Below are 21,385 nucleotides of genomic sequence, written 5' to 3'. Positions count from 1 at the left end.
AGACTATCCCATTATAAAGGTAGAGCATTCCTGTAACAATTATGTGAACCGTAGGAATTAATTTTGGTACTGTTGGCTCAAAACTCCTTTGAAAACCTCAAAGCGGTGAGTCCGATATTTTTGAGCATCGATTTTATATTTAGTCCCAAATGCCACGTCGGTAGAGGCTGTTCCATAGAAGACTTCCTGGACTGGACTAGCAGCGTGGCACAAAAATACAAGGCTCTCAAGTTACATACAGGTTGTTCCCGGTGCAGATGGCTGACCTCTCCTCTGCACTGTCCTTGTCCCGCAGGACCCCACAGGTTGGCATGGTGGTGGCGCCATGTATTTCAGAGGGTGAGGAGTCGTCCAAAACAAACTGGCAGGAGGGGTACTTAGGAGGGGTGTAGGCCCCACCACGCTGCCCACGTGCCACAAGGTCAATGCAGACCATGACAGCGTGATTAAGTGGGTGAACGCCTTTCCAGCAGCAACAATCCTCACTGCCTCTGGCTCAACGACTGCAGCCCCCACAGCCTCCATGCCTCTCTCCTGCCCTGCTCTTGCTGCAGCCACAGCAGCCATGTAGTCCTGCATCTTGGCTTTAATAGAGGAGGTGAACAGCTGGCCTTTTAGTGCCACCGTCACTTGCTTGTCCTCATAATAGGAGGTGGGGCAGTGTTTCCTGGCCTGCTCAAACTTTGATCTGGTCAAAGGAGGGCATGCTGGTGTCTTGACCAGGAAAAGGTCCCCTAGACCTCCACAGTTTATTCTACCTGAGGGCAACAGATCAGATATGTGCATGTCCTTACTGCCGTCAATGTCTGGTGCATCACTTGCAAGGCATATAATGATCTCCAGAGGGTGAGGGTTGCCCTTATCCTTGCATGCCCCGTACTCTCTTGATGTGCGTCAGTTCAGGTAACGGGTACACTGTGGCTAACTCCTTTATCAAACGAGAGGTGTCTTTCTTGTTGACGATGGGAGCTGCAAAGGCCTCGATTAGCTCAGCGTCATGTGAGTGAACGTTGGACAGCACAGGATAAGCATCCCGGGAGTCTATGTCACACTCAGATTATTTGATGCGTTTGGACTGTGGCTCCATTTCACATAGTACCTGTGTTAAAAAGATTTTCAACCACAAATCTGGCCAAAGAACTCAGATCCAGACAATGTTTACATAAAATGGGTGATTCTGCAACTTTGGGCACTTTGGCCAAGTTAAACATATTCAAACACCATTTTACCAGTATTTTAATTGTCTTTGATTTGTCTAGAAACAATATCTGAAAACGGCTGCATTTGTCCTATTTTTGTCATTTTTCCCAGACAGCAAGACAAATGTAATTTGCATCATGTCATGAATCATCCATTTTAGTTGAAAATGAAATGAACTTATTTAACACATTTCTTATGTGTACATGAACTTGTATTGAATATTATTTTTAGTGATTAAGGTTTTCCTAAAATGAATAATTCAACACGACGCCTGAATGTATAAACTTGCCTTGGTGACAGCTGAAAACATTTATGAAAAATAAGAAATATATATATTTCCACCCAACCTTTTTGTGAGATTATGATAACAACCATATGATTTCCCTATCTAAAACAAATCAATCAATGTAAATGATCAATCAATGTAAATTATACATATACTCATTTATTTCGGAAATATGTGTTGTGGTCTATGTAAAAAAAAATGTACGTAGGAAAACAATATTTTATTGCTAACATTTTGAACCACAACCATTGTTTAAACATTTAAATAATAAAAGACAAAGTAAGATTCTAAAACACTGGAACTAGCACCTTTTTAACATGAGAACAATGTTTTGTCTTTGACTACACTTAGATGCAACAACTAGAACTTCCAGCACCTATATATTGAGGGAAAAGTTCATTGAGAGCTGCACATGTTTTATTTAATGCATGATTTTATGTCCTGCTTTGTACTGTATATGAGTATCTAAGGCTTAGAAATAGGGCCACGTTCCTCTCAGACCAACCATCCAGCTCCATGTACCTCTTGGTCACAGGGTCGGGTTCAGGGGCAAGTCCAAGCACATGCTGTGGTCTGTACCATATGATGTTGTCTCTCATCGGCCCCCAAAAAAACGGTTGGGGCCAACGCGACTCATGGTTTTAACAAGAGCACCACTCTCTGTGTGAACGTCTTGCACGATGCCAGGGTAAACGTCCTGATCACACTCCACCCCACACCACTTTCCAATCAATGCTTCACTTAGATCTTCAACGGGCTGGAAGGCGCTGTGAGATGTGTTGGATTTTCCATCTTGGTCTGCCTCTATTTTTTCAAACAGAGTCACAGTCTGTGGAGTGCAGTGATGTGGAAAGGAACAGAAGCAACTGAGTATCCTCTGGACTGTCGCTGACGATCTGGAAAAAATAATTTCTAAAAGTTATGCACATTCAAAATATGTAATGATAGCATCATCTAGTGATACATAGTGTAGTGATAATGTTTGTATAACAAATGGAAGATTTGACATAAAATAACCCACAACTATTACCTGGTGTATCTTCATTGTCCCACAGATTGTCTCCAGGTGATCTGGTGGGAGGGCCTCCATGCTCTTTATCGCCTTTGAGATATATAACAGCCGACTGCTGTGATACTGTAGTTTCTCCGCCATGAACTGGAGGTTGGCGTAGGTTTTGCAGAGGCATGTGTCCCTATCCTGGACTATTAGCTTGACAACCCAAAAAGGACGTATTTTGCAGAATGCATAGTAGGAAAAGGTTCTGAATTATGTCATTAAAGAAGCACTTCTGCTTTTTCTTATTTTTCCTTCCTAGTGTGTCCTTTTCCCCTTTTGTTGCTCTACTGTTGTCATCACGTTCATAAAATCAAGTGATTTCCTCTTCTGTGGCAGTGCTAATTCTGTTACACTGCTTTTTCCTGGAGTATTGAAGACTTGTTGATCTGTTTTTATTTGCCCTCATTGCTTTTGCTGAAAATTCAAATGATCCGTTTGCGTCTTTGACCAGGCCATACTTTCTCAGGATGTTGCCTCTAAGCATTTTTTAAGCCACTTGTTTGTCCTTGACAATGCACATTTTTTGATATTTTTGCTTTAACTCTGCAATGATGGCATTTTGAAACAATACAATATAATCCTTCTCAAGTTCTTTGGAGTTCCCTTCAGTTCCCTTTCTTCTTGTCTTTGGGGAATCTTTCTCCCCATTTTCTCCATCAGTTTTTCTCAGCTTTCTGTAATGCATTATCAAGTTTGACATTGTCATGCAAAGATCTGTGTATGTTTTTGAACGACCCCTTCCAACCTTTTTACTTCCAGCAAGTATTTGACTTCTCATTCCTGTTGCAGACGATGAGGAAGGGGCATCAGGGTGTGCATCAGGGGCAGGTATGTTGGCCTCATGTTCTGGCTGCAAGTCATGTGGTGACTGAGGTGTTGTGTTGCCTGATAGGTAGGTCTCCATTGCAACTGCTCTTTTTCAAGCCTGTCTTCTATTCCGTTGGTTGCATTTCCATTGCCTTCTCTTACTTATTTTTTCTGGCTTTGTCAGCTCAGAGATAGATTTCACTTCTCCTTTTTCTTCCAGCTTCTCTCCCTGTCTTATTGCGAATGTTCCTGGTATCATATAGGATATTTTTTTTGTCATGTCTTTGACTTCTGTGCTGTTTTATGTGGCATCTTCTAAAAACAAAGAAAAATACATACCTTGGAGAATTTTCGAGATTAAACTCATTTAAAACAGGATTAAATAAGCCTAAAGTTTAAAATAAGATAATGTTTTTTTTGTCATTTCCACCACTGTTAAGTTTGTAATAGAAATGACTGATGGAAATTATGATTTTGCTAGTATTACAGCTAGCATATAGTTTACACTGAATACATAAAATATAAAAAGAAAATATAAATATATATTTTTTTATGTATAGCCTGTTTGGAAATGACTGACAATAAAAAATATTCTCTATACAAGCAATATTTACCTAGATTTTTCTTCAACTTCTGGACATTACATCTGGAACAACTGCAAGCTGCAGCTATGTGCTTCAGTGTCACAATACGTTTCCATGGTAACTAAATTAAGTATTTTGAAAAAACTTTATTAATGAGGATACTTTAACATCAGACGAACAAAATACAACAAGTACACATTTTGAATTCCTAACGCATATTGATTGCCGAATTAAATGTGTCTTGTTGACCAGCTTTGATTAGAGCAGTAAAAAGTGACATTTCATCCAACATTTCCGTAAATGCTTGTTGATGTCCAACTGCATATAATTTCCCCCTGAAATAAAGGTTATCACTATTCAGAGACACCCACAGTTTTGTTTTCTAGGTTAATACAAAAAAAGTAGTTATTTAATTAAAACATATTCCCGTCGATATCCGCAAAACATTTTAAAATGTTCTTTCACATTTTCAACTCGGAATAATGTAACTGCACCTAACTAGAAAACTATTTGATGTTTCATGGAGGAATTGTTTACATGTGACACAAGCTCCTCAGAAGTACAAGCGTGAGGTCGTGGAGCTCCGCACAAAAAAATTCAACACCGCAATTTTAGCTTTTGCGACAAATGCAAACGTATTTAATTGTCACTGACAGTGGCATTGTCGTGAGACTTAAATCAAGTTATTAATGAATGACATACCTTTAGAAAATACTAATAGACCAGCTATTTTCCTCGCCTCTTGCGAATCTCTACGGATAGCGGTGCGTACCAAATTTCAGTAATTAAAGCATGTATTTTGGCTAGTGCGGGAAAATCGGGTTTAGTGAAATAAAATGTTTGCATATAAAGCTTCGGCTCAACAGGGCACACGTATGTTTAGAGCCAAGATTTTAAGCAAATGTGCTTTTAGAAGAAAAATGAGTTCCAGGCTTGTTCTCGGCATCGAGACGAGCTGTGACGAGACAGGTGCGGCTGTAATGGATGAAACAGGTTTAATCCTTGGAGAATCTCTTCATTCACAAAAAGAGGTGCACATGAAGTGGGTACAATCTTGTATTTTTTTCAACAAAAGTGATTGTCTTATTTATCAGTGCAATACCCCCCTTGGTCAAGAATCAAGATAAAACCTTGCAAAGGACATCATGTTCTCCATTTGTATTTGATTGTAGGACTGGTGGGATTATTCCCACTGTTGCCCAGCGGCTCCACAGAGAGAACATAGGCCGCGTCGTCCAGGAGGCCATGGAGAGAAGTGGCGTCACCCAGAGTCAACTGTCTGCTGTAGCCACCACAGTGAAGCCGGGCCTGGCCCTGAGTCTGGGGATAGGCCTGCACTTTAGCCTGAACTTTGTAAAGCTACACCAGAAGCCCTTCATCCCCATCCACCACATGGAGGCCCACGCCCTGACAGTCAGGATGCTCCAGCCTGTAGTATTCCCCTTCCTCGTCCTCCTAGTCTCCGGAGGTCACTCTCTCTTGGCTCTGGCTAGAGGAATCGACGACTTTCTTCTCCTGGGTCAAACACTGGATGAAGCTCCAGGGGACACTATGGACAAGGTAAAGAGTATAACTTTTTAGAAAACACTTAAAAGGCCGGTGGGTTTTCTTGGCCTTGAATTTGTGACATTTGTGTGTTCACAGGTGGCAAGACGTTTGTCACTCATCAAACACCCAAAGTGCTCCATGATAAGTGGGGGTCAAGCAATAGAGATTCTGGCTCGAGATGGAGACAGGTTGAAGTTTCTCTTCAAGCCACCAATGGGAGCGCACTATGACTGTAACTTCTCATTTGCTGGTCTGCGAAATCAGGTGACGATGTCAATACAGAAAAAAGAGGAAGAGGAAGGTAATAAATTATTCATAAAGATATAATATGCATTTATATCATAACCTTTCCTTAATCAACTAATAGAATCAGTTCACTTAAGTTGAAGGACAATTCCACCCAAAAAACAATCTTTTGGTATTTGTTTCATTAGTCCATTGTTGATATCGGCCCAACAATGTTTTGCATGTCAGCCAGCCATCAAGGTTTTGAGATGTATAACTTTCAAAATACAGAAATCCCAGCTATATTTCTTTATTTTGAAAGTTATATCTTGATCCTTGATTGCTGATATGCAAAACATTTTGGGACTACATCAACAATGGACTAATGAAACAAATACCAAAAGACAAGTTTTGTGTGAAAATGCACCTACATGTTTTTTTTCATCCAAGGTGTGGAGCAGGGAACTTTGTTGTCATGTGTTAATGACATAGCTGCTGCTACGCAGCACACAGTGGCCTCTCACATTGCCAAGCGCACACATCGTGCCATTTTGTTCTGTAAGGCCAAATGCCTTCTGCCTTCCTGCAATCCAACACTGGTGAGTGAAATCCAATCATTGGATAGGAGTTTTCACAGCTATCAAGATGATCTAATCCACAATATTGCATTGAATTATCTCCTTCAGAAAGTATTCACACCCCATGACTTTTTCCACTTTGTTGTGGATTTAATTTGTCATTTTTTTGTCAACGATCTACATAAAATACTCTGTCAAAGTGGAAGAAGAAATACTAACATTTGTAAAAAATGAACAAGAATAAAGCACTAATATACACTGATTAAACAAAACATTAAGAACACCTGCTCTTTCCATGACATAGAATCCAGGCGAAAGCTATCCCTTATTGATGTCTCTTGTTAAATCCACTTCAAATCAGTGTAGATGAAGGGGAGGAGATAGGTTAAAGAAGGATGTTTAAGCCTTGAGACAATTGAGACATGGATTGTGTGTGTGTGTGCGCCATTCAGAGGGTGAATGGGCAATAAAAAATATTTCAGTGCCTTTGAACAGGGTATGGTAGTAGGTGCCAGGTGCACTGGTTTGTGTCAAGAACTACAACGCTGCTGGGTTTTTCACGCTCAACAGTTTCCTGTGTGTCAAGAATGTTTCACCACTCAAAGGACTTCCAGTCAACTTGACACAACTGTGGGAAGCATTGAAGTCAATATGGGCAAGCATCCTTGTGGAATGCTTTTGACACCTTGTAAAGTCCTTGCCCCGATGAATTGACGCTGTCTTGAGGCCAAGAGGAACTCAATATTAGGAAGGTGCTCCTACTGTTCGGTATACTCAGTGTACAATGAACTCCAAAAGTTTTGGGGCAGTGACACTTTTTTTGTTTTGTTTTGGTTCTGTACTCCAACCCTTTGCGAGGCATTGCAAAACCTCCCTGGTCTTTGTGATTGAATCTGTATTTGAAATTCACTGCTCAACTGAGGGACCTTACAGATAATTGTATGTGTGGGGTAGAGATGAGGTAATCAAATCCTGTTAAACACTATAATTGCACACAGAGTGAGTCCATGCAACTTGTTAAGCACATGTTTACTCCTGAATTTATATAGGCTTGCATAATTTGTAACCATTTTGAAAAACATAATTCCACTTTGACATTATGGGGTACTATGCGTAGGCCAGTGACACAAAATCTCAATTTCATACATTTTACATTCCGGCTGTAACAACAAAATTTGGAAAAACTCAAGGGGTGTGAATATTTTCTGAAGGCACAGTATTTCTACAAACAATTGTATGGTGTCCATACGGTGTCCTAAATGTTTTGCTCTGTTAGGTGGTGTCAGGAGGAGTTGCCAGTAACCAGTACATCCGAAAGATTTTGAAGATTGTCACAGACACCACTGGATTACATTTGCTTTGTCCTCCATCCAAGTTTTGTACTGACAATGGAGTCATGATCGCATGGTATGTAGAAGACTATTACTTATTTTGGTTTTGAAAATATATAGTTAAAGTTTTATTGTCACATGCACAAGTACAGTGAAATGCTTAACTTGCATGCTCTACCCAACAGTGCAGTAATCAATTTCAAAATAGTATAACTAATAAAAAAAATATATATATACACACCTACTCATTCAAGGGTTTTTCTTTATTTTTACTATTTTCTACATTGTAGAATAATAGTAAAGACATCAACACTATGAAATAACACATATGGAATCATGTAGGTACCAAAAAAGTGTTCAAACAAATTAAAATATATTTTATATTTGAGATTTTTCAAAGTAGCCACCTTTTGCCTTGATGATAGCTTGGCACACTCTTGGCATTCTCTCAACCAGCTACACTTGGAATGCTTTTCCAACAGTCTTGAAGGAGTTCCCACATATGCTGAGAACTTGTTGGCTGCTTTTCCTTCACTCTGCGGTCCAACTCATCCCAAACCATCTCAATTGGGTTGAGGTCGGGTGATTGTGGAGGCCAGTTCATCTGATGCAGCACTCCCATCACTCTCCTTCTTGGTCAAATAGCCCTTACACAGTCTGGAGGTGTGTTGGGTCATTGTTCTGTTGGGAAAAAAATGATAGGCCATCCCATCTAGTTTGCGCTTAGTAATACTATCGTCTCACATAGTGCCTTGAATTCTAAATCACAGTGTCACCAGCAAAGCACCCCCTCACCATCACACCACCTCCTCCATACTTCACAGTGGGAACCACACATGCGGAGATCATCCGTTCACTTACTCTGCGTCTCACAAAGACACGGTAGTTGGAACCAAACATCTCAAATTTGGACTCATCAGACCAAAGGACAGATTTCCACCGGTTGAATGTCCATTGCTCGTGTTTCTTGGCCCAAGCAAGTCCCTTCTTATTGGTGTCCTTTAGTAGTGGTTTCTTTGCAGCAATTCGACCATGAAGGTCTGATTCATGCAGGCTCCTCTGAACAGTTGATGTTGAGATGTGTCTGTTACTTGAACTCTGAAGCATTTATTTGGGCTGCAATCTGAGGTACAGTTAACTCTAATGAACTTATCCTTAAGGCACACCTGTTAATTGAAATGCATTCCAGGGGCCTCATTTAAAAACGTTGCACAGGCACAAAAGAAGGCGTACACCACTTTCGAAGCAAACTTTTTGGGATTTATAAAAAAACTAACTTGACAGGAGAATGTGCCACCGACACTTTGACCCATACCTACGCACATAACCTGGAGAAATGAGAAACTGTGACTCCGAAGGCAGAAGGATGAAACTCGAAACACTTTGAAATCGATACCATTGTTTAAAATAAATTGAAATATTACCTCACATATTATATATGAAGAGTTCCCTGGAGTGCACACGAATAAAAACACACAAGAAACATGATTTAGGATAATAAATACAAACGGAGATATGTTTTTGCAAAATAACCCCTCAAATATGTTGTAGTTTAATCGGGAATCATATTTAATTGGATCTGTAATTATTAAACAATACTTGCATGTTATGAAATGTATTCTCATAAATAAAAGGTGAACAGTAGGACAAATTACGTTTAAACTGATGCCGTTTACGATGCCTCAGTCGGACAGATACGAGTGCAGTTTCATATATTGTTATCACATGTTCGTTGCCCAGAACTGTCAATGTGATAATGGCCCTGTCATTGTCAGTTACAATCAGGGTAATTACCACACCTGAAGGTGTTAGGCAATTGGGTAGCTTTGACAATCAAAATCATCATTGCATGTCCCCCTCTGTCACTACTCCACTCAGGAGGGATTCCCATATAATACTGGCAAGTCGCTCATCAAGGGGATTGTGATACGGTGTCCCCTTTCCCCCGCAGCACAGACAATGTGCCACACTGTGTCTACCAAACAATATTTTTTCCCTTGCTTCAACCTCCCCTTCAAGAACTTCCATTTCACACTAGGTGACATTATTTTTTTTTTGCCTTTCTGTCGCGATTTGCCATCATGCAGTCAGTATGGATGAATATTAATTAGGGGCGTTTCACTATTTATAGGCAACTTTGGGTGTTAAAAGGGTGGGACAAGATGCTCGCTCACGTGCGGCAAATTTCTTGTCGATTGTTATTTATAAAAGGGAAACCCGACGTGGGTGCGCACTGTGTTATAAATCATTATATTTTTGTGCTTAAGCACTTTGTGTTTCGCCCGTATGCCACCTTTTGACGTGAATCCTCTGCACAGTTTTGAGGCCCCACCTCATGAAGCTGGTTGAGAGAATACCAAGTGTGTGCCAAGCTGTCATCAAGGCAAAGGGTGGCTACTTTGAAGAATATAAAATATATTTTAATTTATTTGAACACTTTTTTGGTTACAAGATTCCATGTGTGTTGTTTCATAGTTTTGATGTCTTCACTATTATTCTACAATGTAGAAAATAGTACAAATAAAGAAAAACCCTTGAATGAGTAGGTGTGTCAAATGTTGACTGGTACTGTATATAATAAAGAAAACATGACAAATAAGCTATAATACACCGCTTATATATGGCTTTGGAGTCCAGTGCATTCAACCACACTTTATTTCAGGAATGGAGTTGAGAGACTGAGGGAAGGAAAGGGCATCCTGTCCCATACTGAGGAGGTCAACTATGAGCCCAAGTAAGTAAAAAAAAAGATGACTCACTTCAATTGATAACAGTTCTATAGCTTAATTGTTGCCCCTTGTGTTCTAGAGCTCCCCTGGGTGTGAACATAACAGCAGAAGTGAAGGAGGCAGCTATCAAACTTCCACCATTAAAACTGAGGGTTACGGGCTGACGTTCACTTATGTACATATCCATATAATTCTTACTATTTACCATTAAACTTTTGAAATACATCCTGGCAGAAAGGACTCCATTCTGTGTTAAGTGTTTCATTTCGGTTTTTTTATTCATTCGACTTCCAATATATTATACCATTAAGTCAGTCATTCCCATTAATAATATCAATGTAATATATTCATCTTGAACATAAATAGAATGGCTCCCTGAGTCATCATTTCACTACAACTTTAAGCTAGCCCAGTCAGGCTAGATCCTAGGCTGACCTCCAGGGTCACTGCTTTTGCCGGGGCCACTGGCTGTCCTTATCCAGCCTCAGTGACTCCAGGGTGGGCTGAGAGCTATGGGTTGGCCCCTCTCCCTGCAGCCTAACCTTGGGGTTGGCTGTCCTGCTCCTCTGGGGTTGAAGCTGGAGAACTGGAGCCGAGCTGGTCCTCCCAAAGTGGCCTGCAGACACTGACAGGCCAGGAGTGCGGCTTGTCTTTTTGGACAAACCTGCCGTAGGTAGAGGCGACAAAGACGATTGCGACTTTTTATTATATGAAATAGATTCGAATAATTATGTACAGCATAACAAAATGTACCTTTTTTGTTGCGCTGAGGAACAGGTGGGCCACCATTTATCTCCAAACTGTTTTAAAAAGGACAGAAATGATTGATGTTATCCCAGCTAGAAATATGAAAGCATAGCTTTTTAGGGCAAAAAAACGAACATACCTTAGTGATGGCAGCCCCACTATTTTCTGCCTTTCGAACTCCGCAGTAAAAATGTGTGAGATCTTGGCATCCTCGATGAGATGTTGGGTCAAAAGGTTGTACATAGATGGAGTGTTTCGACATTCCACCAACAAGAGGCGATGTGCGTGACGGTTAAAGGTGAGGTAGCCGAGGGCACTTGAAGATGCCGTTCGCACCTGAAGATATTCAAGATTTTACCACAATGCTTGTATCAAAAATCTGCACATCGTAACCTGAAATATGTCAAGTTGGATAGCATTTGATGGTTGTAGAATGAATTATCTTGATAGTCTGTTAGATTTCAGGCAATAGTCATAGACAGGAATGCTCCCCCATACCACAAGTCCCATCCTTACCTCTTCCTCCTCAGAATACAGGTGAGCACATAGGTGTCCAACAGCTCCCATGGTGACAATAGCATCAGGAATACCTGCCCGGGTGTGAGCCAGACTGGCTAGCAACTGAGCTATGGCAGAAATGTATGCAGTAAGGTAAGACTAGTGTTCTTCTATACTGAACAAAAATATAAAACGCAACAATTTAAGATTTTACTGAGTTACAGTTCATAAAGAAATCAGTCAATTGAAATAAATAAATTATGCATCTGTTGGTCACAGATAACTTAAAAAAAAAAAAATGGGCCTCAGGATCTCATCACGTATTTCTGTACACTCAAAACGGCACATTTTAGAATGGGTTTTTGTCCCCAGCACAAGGTACACCTGTGTAATGATCATGCCATTTAATCAGTTTCTTGATATGCCACGCCTGTCAGGTGGATGGATTATCTTGGCAGAAATTCTCACTAAACAGGGATGTAAACAAATTTGTGCAAAAAATGTGAGAAATCAGCTTTTTGTGCGTATGGAACATTTCTGGAGTCTTATTTTAGCTCATGAAACATGGAACCAACAGTTTACATGTTGTGTTTATATTTTTGCTCAGTGTATATAATGTTCTTCCCATACATAGTACTGGGCTGAAGTTACCTGTCAGGACCACAGTGTTGGGATTAGTGGACTGCAGAAGGTCTACAAGGACAGTCACCCCTCTGGCAGACAGAGTCACCTGGTCCATGTCTGTGATCACTTTGGCCAGCACAACTATCTGGAGAGACCAGTTACCACAAAACGAAAAGGTAGCGATAAAAGGCATTACCCAACACTAATTCCGTGTCAAGTCGGAAAACACATACAAATCAGCAGCTGTTAATGACTCATTGATATTACTGTGGCCCTCAGGTGATTTTTTTAACGATCTAGTTCATGGCTACCTGAAAAGCAGCTTTGGCCCTCTCCATCTCGTTCCTGGAGTTCAAGAAGGGCTCGTACATGGCTATGGGAATGCCACCATTCTGCAGGATGGCTGCCTGCTGGGTGGTGTTGTTGTAGGCAAACAGAGACAGGGCATAACCAGCCTCCAGGCAGATGTCCTGCTGGGAAAAGGCAAACATGACAAATTGCCATGGGGAATGCACTTTACGGAGTGTCAACACCCCTTACTGCTTGAGCAGTCCTTGACCATTAGGTGCCAGTAGTTCATTGCACATTGCGACAACAGTATTGTATCTTGGATGCTTTTCTTTCTAATCTCTATTAGACCCATATCTTGTTCCACCACATCTTGTTAGTGACTGTGCTGACAGCTGAAAGGTTCTGGGCTAAAGTTATGAAGTAGCCCACAAACAGTCTTTCAAATGGTTTACCTGATCTGGCACTCGCAGCAGCTCTAGAACTGTTTCGTAGGTAAACTCCTCTTTTTCCCAGAAGGTTGTTTGTAGGTCCTGGTTTCCCAGCAGCACACAGGCCAGCGTTTGAGCCACTTGGACCTGAGGGAGAATCAACATGTCACCCAAGCCTCAATTTCTTTCAATGGAAATTCTAGTATTGGATGCCCTTGTTTGTGGGACTTTTGTGGCACTACCAAGGACATTTAAGGGGAGAGAGAGAACGCTTTTTTTGTGTGTGATCGATTTCCAATGTATTTACCTTGACCTGCAGTGATTCTTGGTGCTTCACAAGTTCTAACAGAGTTGGAATGGCTTGCTCCTCAGCTATGACCCTCTGGCTGTTTGGGTTATTGGTGTGTGCCCCTCCTAAAATTAGATGTACGAAACATGCATGCACTAGAAGTTATGGTATATTATTAGCTTGTATACCATGACTTGTTTCCAAGTCAAGTCTGAAAGCCATGTTACTACTGTAGCACTGTTACAACTTCAATGGTCAAAATCGTCATGACAAAGGTTTACTCAAAATCGCCCATTGATACCAATGCATGGTTAATGCAAACCTTTGATTGCCTTAATCTTATCTTGAGAAACACAGTACATGCAACAGTGAGAATGTACAAACCAATACACAGGATGCCCAGGGATCGTATAACGCTGAGGAGGGTACTCTCTGTGGTCCGGGACCCCCGTAGTAGACGAACCAGCGGGGGCACCCCATTTTCTTTACACAGCCCGTCCTGGTGGCTCCGACTATCCCTGCTCAGTGCTATAACTGCCTGGCAGCCTGAAAGACAATACTATTTGTTTACTATTTGTTTACACTTTACCATGCTGAATTGTATGTAAACCTCGACTTTAATTCTTTCATAAGGTCCCTCTCTGGCCTGACCAGATCGGAAACCTCCACACCACATTTGACAATTGGTGGCAGTGCTGGGATGTGAGTGAGTGATGCCTTTATGGAGTATCGGCCAGCAGTGGTGTCCATCAGTGTAAAGATGACAGGACGAAGGCATAAGTTGCTGCCAGCTGTCAGCTCATGAAAGAGTCATGGCGGAAAATATTATCTAGGTAAGCTAGTTGGCTAGAGTTTTGACCTGTCAATTAGTTGGCCCTAATAACAATTTTGGGTTATACATAGTGTAAAGTTAGTCACTAGGCCTATAAGCTGACATTAGCAGTCATGACTGTTAGTGCCATTACTATGATGGCGTTATGTAGACTTTGTGACAGACGGTTCAGGTAAAGTGTTACCTAGAATTAAATCTGTACATTCACTTTTTAAACCATTGGTCGGGGTGTTACTGTAGTCAGGCGCAGGCCTACCATTTCCACATCATTAACCTCAGTTCGTCTCCCTTTTAAGAGAACGACAGGCATTTTTTGGGTGAAAAAGAAGGCTGGAATGAAAGAACCATCTGTCGTCTTGTCTGGACAGAAACTATTTCAGAAGCTGCTGTACAGATGGTCTGTCAAACATGTCTACAGAACGAGGACCTGAGGGAAGAGTAGAGGCTCTTAAACTACCCGGGAACACGTGTTCAAGGAATGACAGAGGTATTGGGAGTGACCCATCCCATTTCAATTGATACCCCAGTTCTTCCAAATCAACTTCGGGATATTGAAATGTTTGTCACATTCAAATTTTGTTTGAGATTGTGTTCCTCTTATTTTCAAGGTGTTGGGATTCCCAATGGAGGGATAGACAGACAGGCATTCCTGACTGCATGCCTTCCTGTGCTCTGGCTGCGGGTGATGAGTCTAGCAGAGGAAAGCCGTCTGGGGGCAGGAGGCGGCGGGTCTTGCGGTGACAGAGGTGAGCCTCGCTCCAGCACAAACCTCAGGGTGCCTGTTTATGGTACAGTCAATCATTTATCCGCATCGCCTGTCAACAGCGCATGGAAGTTTCGTTGTTTTACGACACTCAGTGTTTAGTTTCATCGATCCCCGGAGACGGCATCCCCTTGACCCGAATAAAATGTCTGGAAAAGCTTGATGTCAGCGAGCCAACTCTGTCCATGAACCGATGATTGCCATTTAACTTCCTCTTGTGAGAGAGATTACTTTTGTTTAAAAGACCTATTTTGCATAAGAGACTTAGCAAGTACAGAGGGGTAGCGTTTAAAACAAAAATATGAGAAATGAGAGAACCTACCGACATATTGCATTCTGTCAGAGGAGGAGAGGATGAGCTCGAGGATGAAGTGGTAGCCGATGTGCTCTGCCATGAGTCTCTGTTGCTTCAGAGTGTGTCCTGCCAGGGCCCATAGAGAGACGGCCCCCTGCTCCCTCGCCTCCACCTGGAACACCTGGGTCACATTCAATAGGGAGAAAGCGTTTTTGAAAGATTGAAATGGGGAGGTACTATCTGAATTTGTCCCATAAGAGCACAATGTTCATTTTCTGTGGCAAAACAGTTTGATACAGCATGCCCTACTGAACTCAACCCTGAACATGGCCCAGGGGACACAACTTAAAGTACATGAATATAAAATGCTAAAGAATTCCATAATCATATTTAAAAATGAGGGAAACAATGATTTGACTTGCTCAGGTCCTACCTTTAAGAGTCGTAGGAGGTGCTTGGCGGCCGACTTCTTCAGAAAGCGGGCCTGAATGGCAGGGTTGTGATCAGCGATGGCCTCCAGGGCTCTGGCTGCCGTCACCTGCGCGGCTATCTTCCTCCCCCGCAGTATGAGCACCAACGGGGCCACGGCTCCCACTCCACAGATGGTGTCCTGGTTCTCCCGGTGTCCCTTAGCCAGCTCAGCCAGAGCCGCACACACCTCCTCTTGCAACACTTCTGGAGATACATGGCCAGAAAGACGATTCATCATCATGTTCTATAACATCATGATCATCGTCTTACTCATGATTTAACAGTCTACCTGATCTGACAGTCAAGAGCTCCACAAGTTGTGGAATCCCCCCAGCCAAAGCCACGGCCGTCTGGTTGCCGGGGCTACGGACACACAGCGCCTTGATGCACCGCACAGTGTTCACCAGCACATCATGTAGGTCCGAGCCCAGGAGCCTCACCAACGGGGCCACTCCACCCTGGACACACATAAATGAACTGTCAAACACGCATGCACGAATCGTCAAACATACACAAATACAGACAGACACACACACACACGTGCGTGCGTGTACACACACACACACGTGCGTGCGTGTACACACACACACACGTGCGTGCGTGTACACACACACACACGTGCGTGCGTGTACACACACACACGCCTGGTTATAACTGAACCCACCTATTAGTTACAGCAATACTAACTAGATGGGCTATGGGAAAGACTTATTATATCAGTAGTACTAACCTGCTGGGCTATGAGGGACTGGTACTGGTCACTGTGCCCTGCCAGGTCTGCCAGTATGAGGGCACAGCGGGAGTGGAGCTCGGCCTGCTGGCTGCCCAGCAGATTGACCAGAACCGGCACGGCACCATAGCGCACCAGGGCCTCACACACGGGCGTCCTCTCCGAGATGTGACACACCACGGCGGCAGCCATACGTTGCAGCGCTGGTCTCGTGCTGCGCATTAGCTCCAACAGGGCCGGGATCCCTCCTACAGAATAGGTCAACTGCTTTAGGGTCCTTCGATATTTTGATTCTATTGCAAGTGGCCTAGCTTTGTATTCCGTAGTACCAAAAATGTTTAATGCTGTAATGTTACTGTGATATGGAGTATAACTCTAAGGATGGTTGAAAATTGCCAAAATATAAATTGGCAATACAAAGCTAGTATTCATGGCTATAGTATTAAAACAAGGCATTCCTGTCTGATATAGGCCCAAACTCTCCAAAAACTCACTCACCTGCATCCATGATATCCCTCCAGAAGGACTTGGCCGTGACACACAGAGCTTCCAGGCAGCGGATGGCCATCTCCAGCCTGCGGTGGTCCTCGCTGTGCAGCATCTCTGCTCCATCACACACACACACACACACACACACACACACACACACACACACACACACACACACACACACACACACACACACACACCTCAGTATCCGTGCAGACTCATCGAACGGATACAACCTGCGATCCAAACAAACATTGGCCTCGCTTAACCCTTGCTCGCTAGCTAATTCCCATCTCTTCCACCAGGCAGCGTACCCACGAGGATCTTCCAGACAGGCAGGTCCGGCAGGCCCAGCGAGATGAGGTGCCTGAGGACTTTGGGGTGGAAGTAGAGGGCGGCCAGCTGCACGACGTCGTTGCCCTTGCTGTCCCTCCTCCTCCAGTTGGCTCCCGCGGACAGCATGTAGTCCAGGGCCTCCACGGAGCCCGACGTGGCCGTCAGGAGCAACGGGCAGCTGCGGTACCTGAGGAGACAAAAAAAACAACACCGTCAACCTGTGTGCACGTAGAAGCAGATGCATCCGTACCGCCTCCAGTGCATTTTGTGGCGTCTGTTACTTGTATGTCAGTGGAGGCTGCCGAGGGGAGGACCGCTCATAATAATGGCCGGAACGGAGTCAATGGAATGGTATCTACATTGGTATCAAACCAATGGAATGGTTTGATACCATTCCATTGACTCTATTCCAGCCATTATTATGATCCGTCCTCCCCTCGGCAGCCTCCACTGTTGTATGTGCTGATTACAGAGCAATGTCATGCTAGTGTTACATTAAATGACACTGAAAGCATCTGTGTAACGGTGCCAGTGGCCTGCTGTTGCATCCTACTGAATCCTGTTAGACATGTCATCTATTCTAAACCTAGAAGTGCCTCCTCACTCACTCGGCAGTGGTTTGCATCTCCACCAGCTCTGGGTCTTTCCTGCAAAGGGCCTGTATGCAGGCCACCTGGCCGTAGTAGGCAGCAAAGTGCACAGCCATCCAGCCCCTGCGGTCCACTAGCCGGTGGTCGGCCTGCAGAGCCAGCAGACAGCTGATGGCCTCCAGGGAACCACACTGAGCAGCCAGGTGCATGGGAGTGGAGCCTGGAACAGGTACAAACAGTGGAAAGCGGTGTCTGAAAGCCCTTTTTCGTTACAGTAGAGTGAGGCTGGCATGTTCACACTGGTATGTGCTTACCAGCTCCTTCTTTTGGAGGCCCACCGCCACCTCCAGATTTCACTGCAAAATAAAAGGTGTTTGTAAACAGTTGAGGACAGTGTGTAAATGAGAGTAAGGGAGAGAGAGGCATGTCTCTGACCTGTGCGGCTGAACCTGCCGCTGCTTGTCTGGTTGAGGTTGACCCCGGTGGTGGCCAGCTGGCAGATGATGTGAGTGTGGTTGTGTTTGGCGGCGTGGTGCAGCAGGGAGTAGCCCTGCTCGTCCAGGACTCCCAGGTGAGATGGAGAGTTCCGGCGGCACAGCGAGTAGAACACAGCGGATAGGCCACGCTCTGCCGCAGCACGCAGGCCAAATGGCACACTCTGACCCCAGTGAGAAATAACACACACGATCATACAAGCCTTTTACATTTACCTAATACTATTTTTTTTTTTTTTAAAGAACAGCTTCCTATATTGCTATATCTTCTTTTCCATCAGCACCTTGCAATTGATGGCCTTTTTGTAGCCAAATGTCTTCTTGAACTGCTCATGCAGCTGGACGTCAGAGAGAGGCAGTCTCTTCCCTCTCAGGGTTTTGATGGCAGTGTTGAGGGCCTCCCACCATGGAACCACATTAGGCTGAGGGTAGAATGAGCCCACCTCAATGGAGATCACATGATAGCTGCCAAAGACATCAAGCAGCGTGTAAGAGCCTGACCATTGGACACTGAAAAGCATGGGTTTGTGTTCTCTTACAAGTGCATCTGTGTGGAGTGTATGGCCTCCGAGCTCAATGTAAGTGAGATGAGTGTGTTTATGCGTGCATATTAAGACCGCTTCTCTGCAAGTGAACTTAACATACTTATTGCCGTTGACCTTGTGGACTGGTACGGGGAAGTGCTCTTTGTAGGTGGTGTCCTGACTTAGCAGATCTCTTAGGTGATCCACTGCAAGACTCTGCAGTGCAGCAATGGCTTCCTGGAGGGAACCACAAGACAACCTGATTTCATTATGAAACTAGGGCCTCACTGTGGAAGTAGATAGCTCTTAAGTGGCTATTGATGGCTCACTAGTAAGTGAATCTAACTCTCACCTTTGTTTCCTCAGAGACTTCCTCTAGATGAGGGGTTCCGATGTCAACTTCAATCCCACCGTGAAGGTGAAAATACTCATCAGACTTGTACGGAAAATGTTTACAGGCGAACGCAGGTCCAAGGAGCAATGGTGGTAATTCCCTCTCTGTCTTCAGTTTATCATCTACAAAAACAGAATTAAAACAAAGATAAACACATCTGTTGCAACCCCAAAGCCAATGGTATGATAGCCATAGGGAACCTAGGCACGAAACGTGGCAATGCCTTCAAATTGTGTAGGCATCGCCACACAAGTTAATGTTAAAACATTCCAAACAGTTCCTACAAGTCAGAATGTTGAATAAACAGAATTTGAACATACTCTGCCGATTGTCTGTGGCGTTGGTCCTTCAGCTGGTTGAAATTTGAGGCAATATCCAAAATAATTGTTATTAGCCTGACTTCAAGATACACATCTCTGTGTGTGGCAATTAAGATTTGTTTGCTTGTGACCAAAGGCACTGCACAAGACGGAAGTACAGTAACCAAAGTCTGCAGTTGTTTACATGGTTTTACACGTGTCAGGTGATATACATTTCAACAGCAGTACTGGCGCTCTAAAAAAAAAAGTTGTGAAACAACGCTTTACTGTGGATATTTTGTCAAACGTTTTGAGCAGCTGAAGGACCAACCACACAACCGGGAGAGAAATTTAAAAAGGAATTGTAGTCATTGTTGTTAACATTCTGGCTTATAAGGAAAACTTTGATTTTGCATTGCTATGTTTCAGACTGTATATTAAGTATTGGTTATAAAAGTCTGATTTATTAGGCAATGGGGAACCTAGTTGTTTCAGTGACAGACAATTGGCCTCAGTCTAGAATATTAAAATACCGTTATGAACGCAGTAAGTAAGTAGCACAGAGATGTAGCCAGTGTTGCTCATGGAGATCCTGTAAGTTATATTTAATTGTTGCGCTGTAGCAACCGACCTGAGTAAGCCGGCAGCATCTGCGCCAGGTCTGGGATCTTCATCCTCTTCTTTAGCCCTACCAGGAAGGGCACCAGGAAAGTGAGGAGGCGCAGGTAAGCCAGGTCTCTGCACACCTCTGCCTTCCTCTCCAAGCAGCCCCTAACCAGGCCTGCCTGTAGACCCAGCCTCTGCTGCAGCCTCTGATAGGTGGCCAGCTCCAGCCTTTCCTCAGTCAGCCTCACCACACTGGCCAGACTGTGGGCGCCCTCGAACACAAACAGGTTGCCGTGCTGTCGGACAGAGGACAGGTAGGATGTCAGCTTAAGCAGGATGCTCTCCTGGTGTTGGGAAAAAAGCCTCTCCTCCTCTGCACTGTTGGGGTCGTAGGTAGGATCCACATTGACTTCCATGTTGTATATGCCCTGGTAACAGGGCTCCTCCGAGATGTCCTGAAGACCTGGAGGATCCAACAAGCATCACCAGTTGAGGGGAATCCTATTTCTAAAGTAGGCATGTTCAATTGAATCTAATCAACATCATTGTTAAAAAACTGACACAATTTTGCCTCAAAGTTAGGGCATGCATTTATCTATGTCAGTATTGATCTTGCATTACATTACATTTCGCTGTCACCCAAATACCTGCAGTGAGAAACTCTGCAAACACATCTTTCTTTGTCTGGGGCACTCCATTTGAGTCGACACCCATGCTGCTTCTCCAGAGTTCAGAGAAGCGAATGCGATTTTCTCTAGGAATATTGGCTCCATGCCAAAGAGCCTTGATGTTGTAGTCAACATTAACCAAAATTTGTCCTACTTTCGTATCATAATATGCTGGAGACAGTTGGCACGAGGTGCTCTGGTCAAAGTTGGGCTCAAGACTTATACATGGCACTTGGTTGAAACAATAGATGCCAACTGTGAGCTCTCTGACAATTTGATGGACCACCTTGTAATCAAGAGGGACTCGCACATCCACAGGTGCGAGAATGATACAGTTTGAGTTAGTGAAGTTCCTCATTTGTTTGATTATGCCCGGCGGCATTTCAACTGGCTGAGTGAAGTCATCACCACCCAGAAACCAGTTACAAGAGGTCAGGCTCAGCAACTCCTGAACTTCACCCTTGTCGTACTTCTCAAAGAAAGCGTTGGCATTTCTTTGAGCTGTCAATGCAGCAAGGTAGGCCGTGTCATCCTTCTCCTCTTCAACAGAAGAATGTTGTAGTCTGGACGAAGCACTGGATGTCAGTGAGCGCGCCATTACGTCCATAGTTTACGTTAGCTAGCAGGCTATTTTAACCTTTGCTTACACTCTAAAGTACTTGCATAGACCGT

General features: G+C 43.5%; 3 protein-coding genes across 3 annotated transcripts; 1 reads left to right on the top strand and 2 right to left on the bottom strand.

Annotated features, from left to right (window-relative positions):
- Positions 1 to 57: 57 nt before the first annotated feature.
- On the bottom strand, positions 58 to 1,087 carry LOC139380059 (adenosine deaminase tRNA specific 3). The gene is given in 4 exon segments (XM_071122522.1): positions 58 to 213; positions 215 to 465; positions 468 to 873; positions 875 to 1,087. Coding segments are annotated over 4 exon segments (1,026 nt in total).
- Positions 1,088 to 4,469: 3,382 nt separating this feature from the next.
- On the top strand, positions 4,470 to 10,586 carry LOC139380287 (O-sialoglycoprotein endopeptidase-like 1). Its single transcript, XM_071122857.1, has 7 exons — positions 4,470 to 4,976; positions 5,107 to 5,494; positions 5,579 to 5,783; positions 6,158 to 6,306; positions 7,562 to 7,692; positions 10,279 to 10,350; positions 10,425 to 10,586. The coding sequence occupies exons 1-7, from the start codon at positions 4,771 to 4,773 to the stop codon at positions 10,507 to 10,509; spliced, it is 1,236 nt and encodes a 411-aa protein (XP_070978958.1). The 5' UTR covers positions 4,470 to 4,770; the 3' UTR covers positions 10,510 to 10,586.
- Positions 10,587 to 10,691: 105 nt separating this feature from the next.
- Positions 10,692 to 21,320, bottom strand: LOC139380513 (ankyrin and armadillo repeat containing). Its single transcript, XM_071123231.1, has 23 exons — positions 20,693 to 21,320; positions 20,071 to 20,508; positions 19,099 to 19,262; positions 18,868 to 18,983; positions 18,507 to 18,687; positions 18,164 to 18,386; positions 18,043 to 18,084; positions 17,747 to 17,948; positions 17,117 to 17,325; positions 16,812 to 16,916; positions 16,314 to 16,561; positions 15,873 to 16,041; positions 15,546 to 15,787; positions 15,140 to 15,293; positions 13,607 to 13,768; positions 13,241 to 13,347; positions 12,958 to 13,080; positions 12,526 to 12,687; positions 12,242 to 12,359; positions 11,609 to 11,718; positions 11,232 to 11,428; positions 11,099 to 11,145; positions 10,692 to 11,009 (listed from the first exon to the last, which is right to left on the bottom strand). Exons 1-23 carry the CDS (start codon positions 21,318 to 21,320, stop codon positions 10,789 to 10,791), a joined length of 4,368 nt encoding a protein of 1,455 aa, XP_070979332.1. The 3' UTR covers positions 10,692 to 10,788.
- Between the last annotated feature and the right edge of the window lie 65 nt (positions 21,321 to 21,385).

Source organism: Oncorhynchus clarkii, chromosome 22 (genome assembly GCF_045791955.1).
Source record: "Oncorhynchus clarkii lewisi isolate Uvic-CL-2024 chromosome 22, UVic_Ocla_1.0, whole genome shotgun sequence".
NCBI lineage: Eukaryota > Metazoa > Chordata > Actinopteri > Salmoniformes > Salmonidae > Oncorhynchus > Oncorhynchus clarkii.
Note: the sequence above shows the minus strand (reverse complement) of the source record. Positions and strands in the feature narration are given on the sequence as shown.